This window comes from Notolabrus celidotus, chromosome 4 (assembly GCF_009762535.1).
Source record: "Notolabrus celidotus isolate fNotCel1 chromosome 4, fNotCel1.pri, whole genome shotgun sequence".
Taxonomy (NCBI): Eukaryota; Metazoa; Chordata; class Actinopteri; order Labriformes; family Labridae; genus Notolabrus; species Notolabrus celidotus.
The window spans coordinates 31,214,998-31,228,816 of record NC_048275.1 but is presented as its reverse complement, the minus strand read 5'-3'; the positions used below and the strand labels follow the sequence as shown (position 1 = coordinate 31,228,816).

General features: G+C 39.2%; 1 protein-coding gene across 1 annotated transcript; it reads left to right on the top strand.

The window, feature by feature from the left end:
- The first annotated feature begins 801 nt into the window (after positions 1-801).
- On the top strand, positions 802-11,557 carry LOC117811777 (high-affinity choline transporter 1-like). The gene is made up of 8 exons (XM_034682245.1): positions 802-985; positions 5,375-5,491; positions 5,814-5,969; positions 6,096-6,244; positions 6,364-6,507; positions 6,761-6,914; positions 10,103-10,320; positions 10,417-11,557. Exons 1-8 carry the CDS (start codon positions 802-804, stop codon positions 10,972-10,974), a joined length of 1,680 nt encoding a protein of 559 aa, XP_034538136.1. The 3' UTR covers positions 10,975-11,557.
- The last annotated feature ends 2,262 nt before the right edge of the window (positions 11,558-13,819 follow it).

Below are 13,819 nucleotides of genomic sequence, written 5' to 3'. Positions count from 1 at the left end.
CCTCAAAAACAATTAAATATCCCTGTAAGAAGCAGAACCGGGGCTAGTCTCCTTGTCATATAACTGAAAAACAACTGTTCGGTACTTTTTAGTGTTCAATAAAGCTGGTCTGGTCTGAGTGAATGATAGATGGGATAACTGATTTTGTGGAGATGCAAGGGCTTTAGTTGTGATTTTTGTATCTGTATTGATGAGAGACAGTGGTTAATAAGTTAATAGGGAAGTGGGATCTTTATCAGGTATAAGTAACTGAGATTGAGGCAGTGTCCTTGTCTATGGCATCTTGATATTTTTCACTGGGCACAGGGGAGGATGATTTGTAATGAATGTAAGAATCAATAAGTTTAGGCTCAATTAAATATTTGATATTATATTCATTTATACAACAACATATCTGAGGGTTAATACTTTGAAATGGCAAAAGGGTTTTGGTCAAACATAACTTATAGTTCTGAAATAGTAAAACTTTGAAGACATAAAATGATTGTCTCTACAGTGAGTAGTAAAAAAATCAATAATGACAACTTAGAAAACTTACACTAACATTAAAATTTTTCCACAAGGTTCCAATTAACTCAATCTGCATTATATAACCTGTTTTATAACAACTTTAGTTTTATACGATATTAAACTTTAAAAAAAAACAGTTTGAACAGTAAGGAGGAGGAGATAAATGATTCTTCTGAACTCCTCCTGCAAATGTTTAACTTTCATCATGCTCATATTTACCATACTCAGGAATGTTGTCACAACAGTCAGTTGGGCATCCGCTAGTAAGGAAGCCAGTCAAACCATTCCACCATGGCTGTCAACATCCCAGGAGTGATAGCAATGGTGTTCTTCTACCTGCTGGTTCTAGGAACCGGCATCTGGGCTTCTTTCAAGTCCAAAAGGGAACAGAAGAAAAGTGCAGCCACAGGAATGGACATGGCCCTGCTTGGAAACCGCAGAATAAGCTGGGTGGTGGGAATCTTCACAATGACAGGTAAGAGACCTACTACTTTAACAGTTCACCAAATCTCTTTAAACACCATATGAGTGTTGGACAAGAAGTTATGATTTATAAGCAAGAGAAAGGAGTTAAGGTAAAGTTTACCCCTGATGTTTCTCATTGATTCAAACCGCAGTTGAGCAAAGGAAAGCATGACTATTTTACAAACAATAGAGATTTGTTCCAAAATTTGTTTTAAATCTTCATAAATGTTTTTGTTCAAGTGAAGATATTGTAAATGTTTCAAGTAAGAAATAATGTATAGTAAGTAGGTGGTTATTCAAAAGATACATTTTAAGAGATCGCAGTTGTGGGGAGGACTAATTGCTGAGGCACATCATAGCTGAGCAAAGAGAGTTAGTTACAGTGTTGTCCAGATGGGTGTGGCTGCTTGCATTCCATTTGCATCTTCAAACTAATGTTTTTTTTCAGCTTTCTTACCCCCATCTTTGTCAACACTTTGAAACAACAAACAGGGAAAGCAGTAAAGCATGTTTTTTCTTGAACCTGTAAAGTTCATCCAGGGAGGGGAGAGGGCAGCCGATGATTTTCGAGGCAGTAGTGATGACCCTCTGGAGCGCTCTCCTCTCCGTCGCTGTGCAGCTGGCATACTACGCACACAGACAGTAAGTCAGAACACTCTGCACAGAGCAGTGATAGAAAGACACAAGCAGTTTTTTGCAGTTGTTCCTGGGGAGTCTCAGGAAGTAAAGCCACTGCTGCACCTTCACTCTTGTTGTGGTGTTAGCGCTCCAGGTCAGGCCCCCTCAATCTGAACACCCACCTGGGAGTGATGTGTCAGGAAGTCACGGATCTAGCAGCAGATGGACGGCGACAGTCCCAGCTCTGCCAATTCTCAAAGAAGCAACTGAATTTTCTGCGGGTAAACTTGAAGTAGCCTTTGTTTAACAGTAGCAGTAGTACAGAAGGACAAATTACATTAGAGAACAGGGTCACAGAGAGAGCTGCTTGTGTGTTAGCAGATCTCTCAGATGCCACAGTGTCAACAGGAAGAGGTTGAAAACATGTACTTTATTGATGTGCCAGACTCTTTTCTGTCGATTGATTTGACGTACTTGACCTAGTTTGTGTGTGTGTGTGTGTGTGTGTGTGTGTGTGTGTGTGTGTGTGTGTGTGTGTGTGTGACACTGATTGGCCCTGATTGAGACCAGTTGTGAGTAGTTTATTTACAGTATATACCTTCGCTACTGGAATAACACCTTGTTCTGCGGGACTATTTTCACCCAAGCATTTTTTGTTCATCCTTATTATTATTATTAGGGCCCGAGCACTGACACGCAGTGGCGGCGAGTGCAGCATACATGTAAGAAATTCCATAGGCATACACTGCATGATAATTTTGTGCCAGTTTTTCTTCGTTGGTGGCTTCTCCTTGATCCAGGATAACAGAATGTTTTTCCTTGCAGCATATGCTAAAAGGTTAAACAGTTGTTGGTGACGTCTATTGACAAGCTTCCTGTCAGGAAGGCCAAGAATAAGACAAACAGGGTCTGGCTCAACCTCGCATTTTCAAATATTTCCCACCAGTCCTCGTCTGCAATTCCACTCCAAGATCTGAACCCACTTCCGCTTGGTGGCCAAGGTATTAACAGTTGCAGTCGATCTTATATACCATAGCAAAAGCCAATCAGACGTCTTCTAAGGCCAAGTGACAGTGCTCTCTTGATTTCAGAGGTTTCTGTATTAACTGTTAATGTTGTACGCTTTAGTATGAAGTCTCTCACCTGCAGAAAACTAAAGAAAGTGAGGCCTGTGAAGTCATATTTTTGCTGTAACTGAGTAAGAGACATCAAGGCAGAGCCAGTGAATAAATCTCCTAGCACTGTTATTCCCTTAGCACGCCATTTCTTAAACATAGGGTCATCAAGACCCGGAGGGAAATCAGGGTTCCCTTGAATTGGAGTATGGGGAGATGTTAAATTGGTTCGACCCTCCAAAGACCTAGCTAAATTCCATGCCCCTAGCGTGTTTAGGACGATTAGGTTTGTACACAGTTTTTTAGCTGAGGCAGGATCTATGAGAAATAACAGATTTCGGAGTGGACAACTACACTGGGCAGCTTCTATGTCAAGCCATGTGGAAGACTGATCTTCCGTCAGCCATTCAGCCACAAACCTTAAATGTGCTACCACCTGATACCATTTCACATTTGGAAGATCCAGACCTCCAGCAGCATTGGGTAATTGTATTTTTGCTAGCTTCAAGTGGGTTTTCTTTTATTCCAAATAAAAGAGCTCAGCCAACCTTTAAGGATCTTAACCACCCAAAAAATAATGGGTACCATCTGAAGTGGATACAAAAGCCTTGGTAGGACATTCATTTTGATGAGTGCAACCCTACCCAGCCACGACAACGGCAGGGACATCCAGCAATCAAGGTCATCTTTTATGGTATCCAAGAGAGATGTAAAATTAGCACTATACATCAAATCAAATGAGGGGGTTATGGATATACCAAGGTATACAAAACCTGAGGGGGACCAACGGAAAGGGAATGGATCAGGGGATTGAGGAACTGTACGAAAAGAACCAAGTGGCATAACCTCAGATTTAGAGTAGTTGATCGATCTTATAACCTGAAAATGAACTAAACCTGGTAATGTTGTCAATGACAGATGGAATAGAAAGATTTGGAATTGATAAAAACAAAAGCAAATCATCCGCATATAAATTAAGCTTATGCTCCCTCTCTGCAACAAAGATTCCTGAGATTGTGGTTGACTGACGTATAGTCATGGGCCAGCAGCTCGATGGCCACGGCCAAGAGCGGCGGACTCAATGGACAGCCCTGGCGATTTCCACGTTGAAGAGAGAAATTGCTCGTTCTCTGACCATCTGTAACGACCGCTGCCTGTGGATCATTATAAAGAATTCTAACCCATTTAATAAAAGTGTTGCCAAGGCCGAAACTATTCAAGGTATAGAAGAGGTAGGGCCATTCGACTTGGTCATATGCCTTCTCCGCGTCCAGAGAAAGCACCAAACCGGTGTCATCCCGCCTACGCATGTGTTCAATAATATTGAGGAGCCTCCTCACATTGTCTGAAGAGTTCCGGCCCTTAAAAAATCCAGTTTGGTCTGCATTAATGATATGAGGGAGGAAACGTTCAAGTCGTCGCGCCAGCATTTTAGAGAGCAATTTCAAATCAGAATTTAATAAGGCAATCGGCCTATAAGAGGCAAAACTCTCAGGATATTTTCCTTTTTTTAGAATAAGTGAAATATTGGCCTCTCTTAGTGACGGAGGGAGGATTCCTGTTGCAGCCGAGTAGTTCAACATGGCTAGATAGGGATCAAGGAATAAATTAGGAAATTTCTTATAAAATGCACATTCAAAGCCGTCAGGGCCTGGCGACTTTCCAGACTGAAGCTTTTTGAGGGCATTAAGAATCTCCCCCCTTCTTGCATAAGTTGAGGAGTGTTATCACCATGTTCAGCTGTATATAAGTTCATATAGATAACTGCAAACCTATAATTAATAACTTGAGTTTCAAAAGATCTATTGCCTTCAGCATCCACGATTGAAACTATGGTCTGTGAGTCTGTTCTATTTTTGGCAAGACGTGCCAGTTATCGGCCAGACTTATCCCCAGACTCATATAGACGTTGTTTTGCAAATACATCTGTACGTAAATTAATTCAAATGATTAAATGATGCATGCTTAAGTGTAGCGACCTTAAGTAATAGGTGAGAGCTACTAGCTGTTTACTTGCTATCACCTTCCAGACATATGTTGTTCGTTCAGTTCAGCACAACTCCCACTGGAGTTTATTCAATGTTTCTCAGACTATTGCTGTCCATCAACCAGCCGAAAATTATTGGGCACCATTTGTAAAGTTGTGCAGACTGAAAATAACGGCACAGTTGTCCACATTTAGCTCCAAAACGTCATAAAAACATAGTGTGAATTTTTAAAAGTCACTTTTTTAATCACATATTGAGCAATATTTGTGATCTTTTACACTTTTCTTTTGTTGTGTTAAATATACAGTATTTAAGTTAAAATAACTGTTAAATCTAAATGTTAAATACAAATCTAAATGTTAAATACAAATCTAAATGTTAAATATAAAATGAAATGTTAAATATTAGTATCAATGTTAAATATAAAAATAAATGTTAAGTATAAATGTTGATTGTTAAATTTAAATGTTGCTCTGCGATCCTAAATATTTAGCTATATGCAAATTCACACCACCTATAACGGAAGTACTTAAATAAAAGCTACATAAAGCGATACCTATATCATTAAACAGCATGACGTTCCGTTCCATTAGAGATGGTCCTAATCCAGTTCTCCTCTGTGCTAAAGACTGCTGTACTCACATTTATTCTATTTGTGTGTGTTAATTCATCCTTTAGCTACATGGGTTGGAGGAGGCTTCATCAATGGCACAGCTGAGATGATGTGCACACCCTCTATGGGACTGACCTGGACAATATTGATAATTGCGGGATACAGTTCAGCTTTTGTAATCGGTAAGTTTGCAAAGTTTATGTTGCACAAGATATGGAATGTCTGCATGTGAAACCAAACTTAAGAGGCCTATTTTGGGGCATCAATTTGAGATCACGACACATTATTTGATTTAAATTAATTTGGTTAAAAAATGAACAGCCTTCAGATTCCTCCCTAAACCTGGGAGAGTTGTATTATTTTCTGCCCCTGAATGTCAAAAAACTGCAATTGAAGAAATCTGTTTAACTTGTTGCTCAGTCTGAATCACCTCAGATGTAAACTCTGTTTTCCCCATCACTTAACTGTGAGTGATTGTGATGTGTTCTGTCTTTTGAAATCAAGGTGGCTTGATCTTTGCCAAACCAATGAGAGAAAGAAACTATGTCACAATGATGGACCCTTTTCGTATCAAGTATGGAAAAGTACTGACAGCTGTACTGTGCCTGGCTTCATTTATCATTGATGTGGTTTGGATCTCCTCAACACTGATTGGTTTGGGTATGATGAAGAATTTCTCTTCTTTTAATTTGCATTCAGTGAAATCTGTTTCAGTGTCATTACTTAATTGAAATGGGTATATTTAGAGAGGAACTGTAAGATTTCAGTGATACCATTTTCTAACAGGTGGAATCATGAGTATGGTCTTGGATATTTCCTACTCTATTTGCATCTGGATCTCTGCTGTGATTGCCATCATCTACACACTGCTGGGAGGTCTCTACTCTGTGGCTTACACAGATATCATACAGCTTGTCCTCATATTCCTCGGCTTGGTGAGTTACTGATTAAAATAAAATGACCATGTTAAGCTTGACGTAAAATATTACACAATGAATAAGACAGTCAAAATGATGTGCATTTATCATTGACATGTTTTTTTTTGTCTCCACAGTGTATCTGTGTCCCTTTTGTTTTGATGAACCCTTTTACCTTAGACATAAGCCAGACGCTAATGAACAACACTTTACACGCTCCTTGGATTGGTGCACCAAAGCTAGAGAAGATCTGGATTATGATTGATAACTTCTTGTTCTTGGTAGGGAAACAAAAGTGCATACACAATTTTAAGAGAGTCATACTTGTGATAAACTAGAATTAAAAACACATAATGTGACTGTTTGGCGGAAACATTGTATCTCAAAATCCAATGTAAAGACAGAAAGCACTATCTAAACATACATGGAAAATTACAACAAATGGTTGCTTCAGTGTGTATATTTTGCAGCATTTACTCTGTGGGAATGTCACACTTGAATTCCAATTGACTGATTATTTGTTTCACCTCTAAGGCACTTGGTAGTCAGGGATATCAGTGCTTTCACCAGAGAACCCTGTCAGCCTCTTCCCCGACTACAGCGAAGATCACATGCTTCATTGCTGCTTTTGTCGTACTTGTATTTGGAATTCCTTCAATACTGATTGGGGCAGCTGCTGCATCTACAGGTATGAACACCATCAACATACTGGGGTTAATTGTGAAAACTGTTAATATTTTAATCATGCCCTCAATAAAATAAATGATTTAATGCTTTCCATGAAGTGTCATAATGTCCAGCTGCATATGTAAAAAAAAAATCAACCCAACTTGGTAAGACGTGCTAGTAGTCCAAGAGGAAGGTCCAAAAGTTTTGACAATTGTTTAAGTTTGCTGAAGAGTCATCATAGCAACAAAGATGCTTTGTAGAAACATGGAGTAGCCAATTTCTGTTGGAATTGATCAGTACAGAATATTCATGCATCACTAATTTTAAGCCTTTTTTACCTGGTGTGTATGTAGCAGTAATGTTAGTAGTATTTGTTGTGTTTGTTGGTTGCTTCTTATTAACAAACCGGGCGTGGTGACTTCTTGCTCAAAGTTCTCTTTATTAAACATTAAATAGTATCTTAACTTCACGCCATCTCTTGTGCTCCTCATCATGACATAAACTGTATACGGAGCCTCAGGCTTCTCCCCTGCTCCCTCTCTCTAGCGCTAGGCTTTCTGGGTAATGTAGTTTAATAACAATAACAACATTTCTGTCATGCCTCCTTTTCTGTTTCTGTTTTTCATTCTCTTTGGCTTGTTTCACCTTGTGTGATCCCTTTGTTTTCAGCAAGTTGTCATGTATCGGCAGGTTTGTGCGTATGAATCTTCCCACCAACATTTGAGCTGGTGAAATGCCGTTCTGCAGAGGTGCGCTCCTGTAGATCATCAGAATGTTATAGAAGTCCTCATTTCCATCATGTGTTTTTTTCATCAAGCTTTTGATGATTTTTACTGAGTTGTCTGCAAGTCCGATTGACCTCGGGTAATTTGGACTTGAGGTGTTGTGCACAAAGCCCCACTCTTTTGCGAATGATGCATCCGCTGATATTCTGGTGCTTTTGTCTGGATCATAGAACTTTAGCACAGGCTCTTTTTTGAGTATTTTCTTCAAATTTTGGAAGCATTCCTCCTGTTCGTGTGACCAGATTCATTCATTTTTCTTCTTCAAAAGAGATCTGAGTGGTGCTGACTTTGTCGAGAGTTGTGGAATGAACTTTGCAAGATATGTAACCATACTTAAGAACCTTTTAATGTCCTCTTTGTCCTTGGAACGTTCCATGTTCTCAATTGCTGACGTCTTTCTTGGGTCTGGCTTTATCCCATCCTCAGAAACTACGTCTCCCACAAAAGTCAGTGACTTAACTCCAAACAGACATTTTTCCTTATTTAACTTCAGGTTTACTTGCCTTGTCAGATCAAGCACTTTTCTAAGCCGTTCGTCGTGCTCCTCAAAGGTGGACCCCCAAACGAAGATGTCATCCATCATGGTCTCTACTCCAGGCACGTGCTCATAGATCATATGGATCGTTTTATGGTAGACCTCTGGTGCTGACAGGATCCCATATGGTAGACGTAAGAACCTGTATCTGCCTTCTGGAGTGTTGACAGTACACAGCTTTGAGCTTTCCTCATCAAGTTTCATTTGCCAAAACCCTGAAGACGTGTCTAACTTAATGAACCATTTTGCTCCAGCAAACTGCACCATGATTTCTTCTCTGGTGGGCAACTTGTAGTGTTCACATTTGATAGCTTTATTCAGGTCTCTTGGGTCTAAACATGTCCTTAGTTTCCCGTTGGGCTTTCTCAGAGCGACCGATGAGCTGACCCATGGTGTACGTTCATCAATCTTTTTTATCACACCTAGCTTATCCATCTGTTCAAGCTCCTCCTTCAACTCTGCCCTTAGTTTGAAGGGCACCTTTCTGCAGGGGTGAACTACAGGTGTCACTTTCTCATCCACTTGTATTTTGTGTTCTCCTGGTAGGCATCCCAGTCCTTCGAAACAGTCTTGGTACTCTTCCATGAGAAAATCAGGGTGATCTTCTGCTTTGGAATGGACTACAAACACTCTTTTAACCAGGTTGAGTCGTTCACATGCTTTCAGTCCCAATATTGGCTTTACATTGTGATCCACGATCAACAGTTTTGCTCTTACTTTCTTACTGTTGTGTTCAAATGTTGCTATACAGCCTCCTGTGACTGGCACTCTTTCTCCTGTATATCCACTCACTTTTGTTTTCGCTTTCTTTTTCTTTTTCTTAACTGTCACTGCCTTGCAGCATTTTGAGAAGTGGTTATTCTTTCCACAGTTATGACATGCTTTCCCATATGCTGGACATGACTTGGGTTTGTGTCTGCCTCCACATTTCCCACATTTAAAGTCAGTATTTTTATCCTTTTGTGGCCATTGTTTGAATGTTCTTTTGAGTGATCTTTCCCTGTGTTTAAGGAATGCACTGCTGTCTCTTCTATACGCAGCTCTTTTGCCTGAGCTTGTGTTATTTCTGCAGCTCTACACATGTGCACCGTTTTGTTGAGAGTCAAGTCTTTCTCCCGCAGTAGTCTTTCTCTCAGTCCATTATCAGGGATTCCACATATTATTTTGTATCTGATGAGGGAGTCCCTTAAGTTACCAAAATCACACGTCTTGCCGAGAGTGTGCAGCTCAGCCAGATACTGATAAAAAAAAAAACTCCTTGCTTCTGATCATGTGAGAAAAACGTATATCTCTCAAATGTTATATTCTGGCTTGGCACAAAATACTCGAATTCAGCCATTAGCATCGTCTGGCAGTTGGAAACTGTTGTATATGTCCAGAGCATCCGCACCGACCACGTGCAGGAAGATTGATGCTTTTACCTTGTCATCATCTCCTCTGGTTCCACTTGCTGCCAGATACTGTATATGGTGAATCTCTGCTTAAACCTTTTCCAGTTATCTGCAAGATTTCCTGTTAACTGCATTGGCGATGGTGGACTTAACTTCTCCATCTGTCCTTTTTGGGACAGACATTGGGACATTAGTGTAATTGTATCTCAACCAACAAATTAATCAATCAATCAATCAATCAATTAATCAAGAGACCCAACATTAATCCACGATGAGTAGAGTACTTAGTAACATTTAGCAAGTCTGCCTATAGCAAGTCTCTCTATAACACTAAATAGGTCAGTCTAGACCTTCTCTTAATGTAAGGAGTCGTAAGATAGGCTTTGTTATGATTTTGCCATTCTTCCATGTGGTTTAAATAAGTGTGTCTCAGGTTAACCAACATTGTGAAACTTTATATGACTAATCAGTTACTTATTTTGTCCCCTTGTTGCAGACTGGAACCTAACTACCTACGGTTCTCCATCTCCATATGATCGTGGGGAGGCAGCAATAGTTTTGCCCATCGTCCTCCAACATCTCACCCCTCCATTCGTCTCCATCATTGGTACTGGATGTATTGCTGCTGCGGTGATGTCATCGGCTGACTCTGCTTTGCTTTCTTCAGCTTCAGTCTTCAGCTCCAACATATACAAGAACATCTTCAGGCCTCAGGTGTAAAAAGGTCTTTAATCTGCTGCACCAAAATAACAAAAGGTATTGATCAAATACTAACAACCTGTTCTTCTTTTTCTCCGCTGTCTTTCTCAGGCGACAGACAGAGAGATTCAGTGGGTAATCCATGCTGCAGTGGTCGTTGTCGGCGTGGTTGGTACATCACTCACCAACCTGAAAAACAGCATCCTAGTGTTCTGGTTCCTTGGTGCTGAAGTGGCCTACGTGATAATCTTTCCTCAACTCCTCTGCATCCTCTTTTTCAAGATCTCCAATGGTTATGGGGCTGTTATGGGTCTTCTGATAGGATTGGTCTTCAGACTGCTCAGTGGAGATCCAGGGCTAGGATTAACACCAGTCATACACTTCCCAGGATGCACTCTTGAGGATGGTGTTTATGTCCAGTACGCTCCAGTTAAGACTATCTCTATGCTGTGTGCAGTTGCTTCCACCTTGATTTTCTCCTACTTTGCTTTTGTGCTATTCAACAGAGGCTGGCTTCCTGAAAAGTGGGATGTTTTTAAAGTGAAAGCCAAGCACTCATTACAACCACAGACACCAATAAGTGCCACAGGACATAATGAGAGTGAGAAATTTTGTACAAACGATGTTCAGACCGAGGCAAAGACGCCAATGATTGACACAAGTTGTTAACTGTATTGCATGAACTGTGTTGAAATAAGGACCAATTGGTTACTGGTTATTAGGGATGTAACAATGCACTTAACCCACAGTTCGATTAGAATCCCCAATTTTGGTTCACGATACGATTCACTCACGATTCTCTAATGATTTTCAGGAAAACTGGATTGAACTCAAAATTTAAATAATTGTTATTTTATTTAAATTCTCAGATATGGATAGTTGCAATTGTAACATTGTTGGTGTGTAGGTGGAGAGCTAGCTGTTCCAGATAGCTAGTTAGCTCAGAGACTCGACAGACGAATGAATGGAGATTTCCCACATTAACTTTATTTACTGTACTAAACACTGACCATACAATGCCAGGTCTCAATGGCGCTATGTTCCACAATCATACATGAGAATAAGAACATCTGCATAACCTACACCAACTAGTTACTGAAGGGACAGACAGAGTCCTCTCTCAGTCTGAATGTAAGACAAAAACTGCCTTCTCAGAGGGTAACCACTTCTCTGAATATAACAAAGACACAGAAAGGTGGCATCACCTTGTGGCGCTACCAGGCATTACAACAATTAAATTCTGACTGTTGCAAAATATATATATTTTTTCTCTTATATTTCTTTTTAAACAAAGTGATACTTTTTCATTTTTAAGTTGTGTTGTAACTCAAATAATACCACTGCACATTTTTTTTCAGCACCTTGCAAAAGAACTAAAAATGATCGCACAAAAATACCTTGTTGGAAAATTTCGGAACAATTATAGAGAAATGGAAAGTGAACGAAAGTATTAAATACTAAAACAAATAAGGTACATCTCTTTAAATTAGGGATGTAAATTTCAAGTTTTCTCCTTGATTGATCTTTGGAAATGTAAACGTTTATCATTTAAAAAAACGTAAACGTTTTCCATGTCAAAAATAATGCCAAATACGTTTTTTCCCCGTAAATCAAATTTTCCTTCATGACACAAAGTATAGTACTGACGGTATTAAACAGCTACGGATCATATTGAGGTGTTCATAATGTTAACACGCTGAATATCAACGTGAAGAGCAGGCATATAAATAATTTCTGTGGACGCATGGTCATATGTGAAGACTTAGACTTCAACATGTGGATTTACTGAAACAGGACAACTTAACAGGATCATATTTTAGACTCACAGTGTCCAGTTTTCTGTCTACTCGTTCTTACTGAGAAAAATAAGCATGTGTACGTCAGGTGTCAGCCGGGAGTGCAACCGGGTCAGAATCAGACCAGCAGCGTAGAAAGAAAGCACTCGTGGAGACCTGTCACTCAGTCACAGACGCCAGATGAGCGTCTCTGCTGTGCACAACACCTTTAGCAGCTGATTCACATCAAAACATGCTTTAAACTTAAAACACCTCTGAAGAGAAAGCAGCGCACGAGACTTAATGATGTTAATCAAGCGGAGAATAACGCAGATTGTGCCTTCTAATGTTTAAAAATTACATCCCGATACAAAATATGATGAATCGATCTTAATCCACACTGTAAAAAGCCTTTCAATGGTAATGTCCAGATAACTTAATTTTAAAAAGTAGGTCTTCTCTGAAAAATCGGTTTACTTTTCTTTTTGTGTTTTTTTAAGTTACCTACAAGTGAAAAGTGTGAATATTTTGGTAACTTGATATGTTCCAGCATTGAATTGATTTTGTTTAACTTCACAATAAATTGATTTGACAAAACTCAGTTTAACGCCTCATCTCGAAAGTAAAACGACATGACACGCCCACATGCAGCAAGAGAGGACATGCCAAGACTCGTTAACGTTCGCTCCTGTCCTGCAGCCAACATTGAGAGCATTAATCTTTCATGGAGTCTACATGCTGGACAATACTTCACAAAACACATGTAAGTAACCTTCTTTTTCTGAATGAACATGATGTACTGCGCTGTTTTCGAAAGCATGACTTGGATTCCTCAGTTGTATTTGCAAAATGCGCGCCATGAGGCCTTACAGTGTACAGCTAATCTCAAACAAATAATTAAAGTTATACCGTTTACATTTTTGCCAATGACTGTCTGCAGCCTATTTTGTGTGCTTGCCAAAATCCAAATTGTTCCCCTTGTTCGTTTTTAAGTCGGGCATTATAAATAAAATGCCCATTATTCTTGGGGCTGGACTCTCATCAGCATTGCTAATTTGTTGCTAATTTAGCAACACCGAAAATATTTGCACTGAAGTAGTAAGCAGGTATTTCTGGGTTGTTCATGCAGCAGTAGGCATCGTCATCGAGGGAATCAAAGTTCACATGGATCCAACTCAGTATCACTGTATATGTTTACACAGTTAAATAAATGTTGGAAATGTATATCTCTCATATCTCTTTCATTTTATTTGTGGCAATGCTAACTAATTATTGTAAGTAGTGTAAAAAAGGAAAGGAAGAATTGTTTGAAATTAATATATTTGATTACAGGGATTAATTCAAATCATTTTTTTTATATTTTTCATTGGAATGGTACTTAATATAATTAAATCTGCTGTGGTTAATGGGCTGACAATTTTAACTTTGGCTAAACTTAATTTTTTGGCTTTTCCTAGTAGCATCTACCAATTTATTTAGCATTGAGTAAACTAAGTATAATAGAGTCTTACCAACTTAAAATACAAAGAAGTCCACTAAACTAACAAAAATGTATTGAAAAATGTTGCCTTAATTTTTTGGAGTTGAATCTAAGCAACAGTTTTTACAAAGCACCCTTATTTGTATCAATTTTTTTTCACCAATTTGCAATATATTGTTACATCCCTAGTGTCTATTTACCCGTTTTTGTTGCTGAATGTGCTGCTATGATTATATCTAAACAGCTGCATGGTATAAGT

Excerpts from the sequence above, each read along its gene's own strand:
- LOC117811777 (XM_034682245.1), top strand. The coding sequence starts at position 802 with ATGGCTGTCAACATCCCAGGAGTGATAGCAATGGTGTTCTTCTACCTG. Across the intron at positions 6,245-6,363 it reads TCCTCATATTCCTCGGCTTG|TGTATCTGTGTCCCTTTTGT; the intron begins GTGAGTTACTGA and ends TTGTCTCCACAG. Across the intron at positions 6,915-10,102 it reads GGCAGCTGCTGCATCTACAG|ACTGGAACCTAACTACCTAC; the intron begins GTATGAACACCA and ends CCCTTGTTGCAG.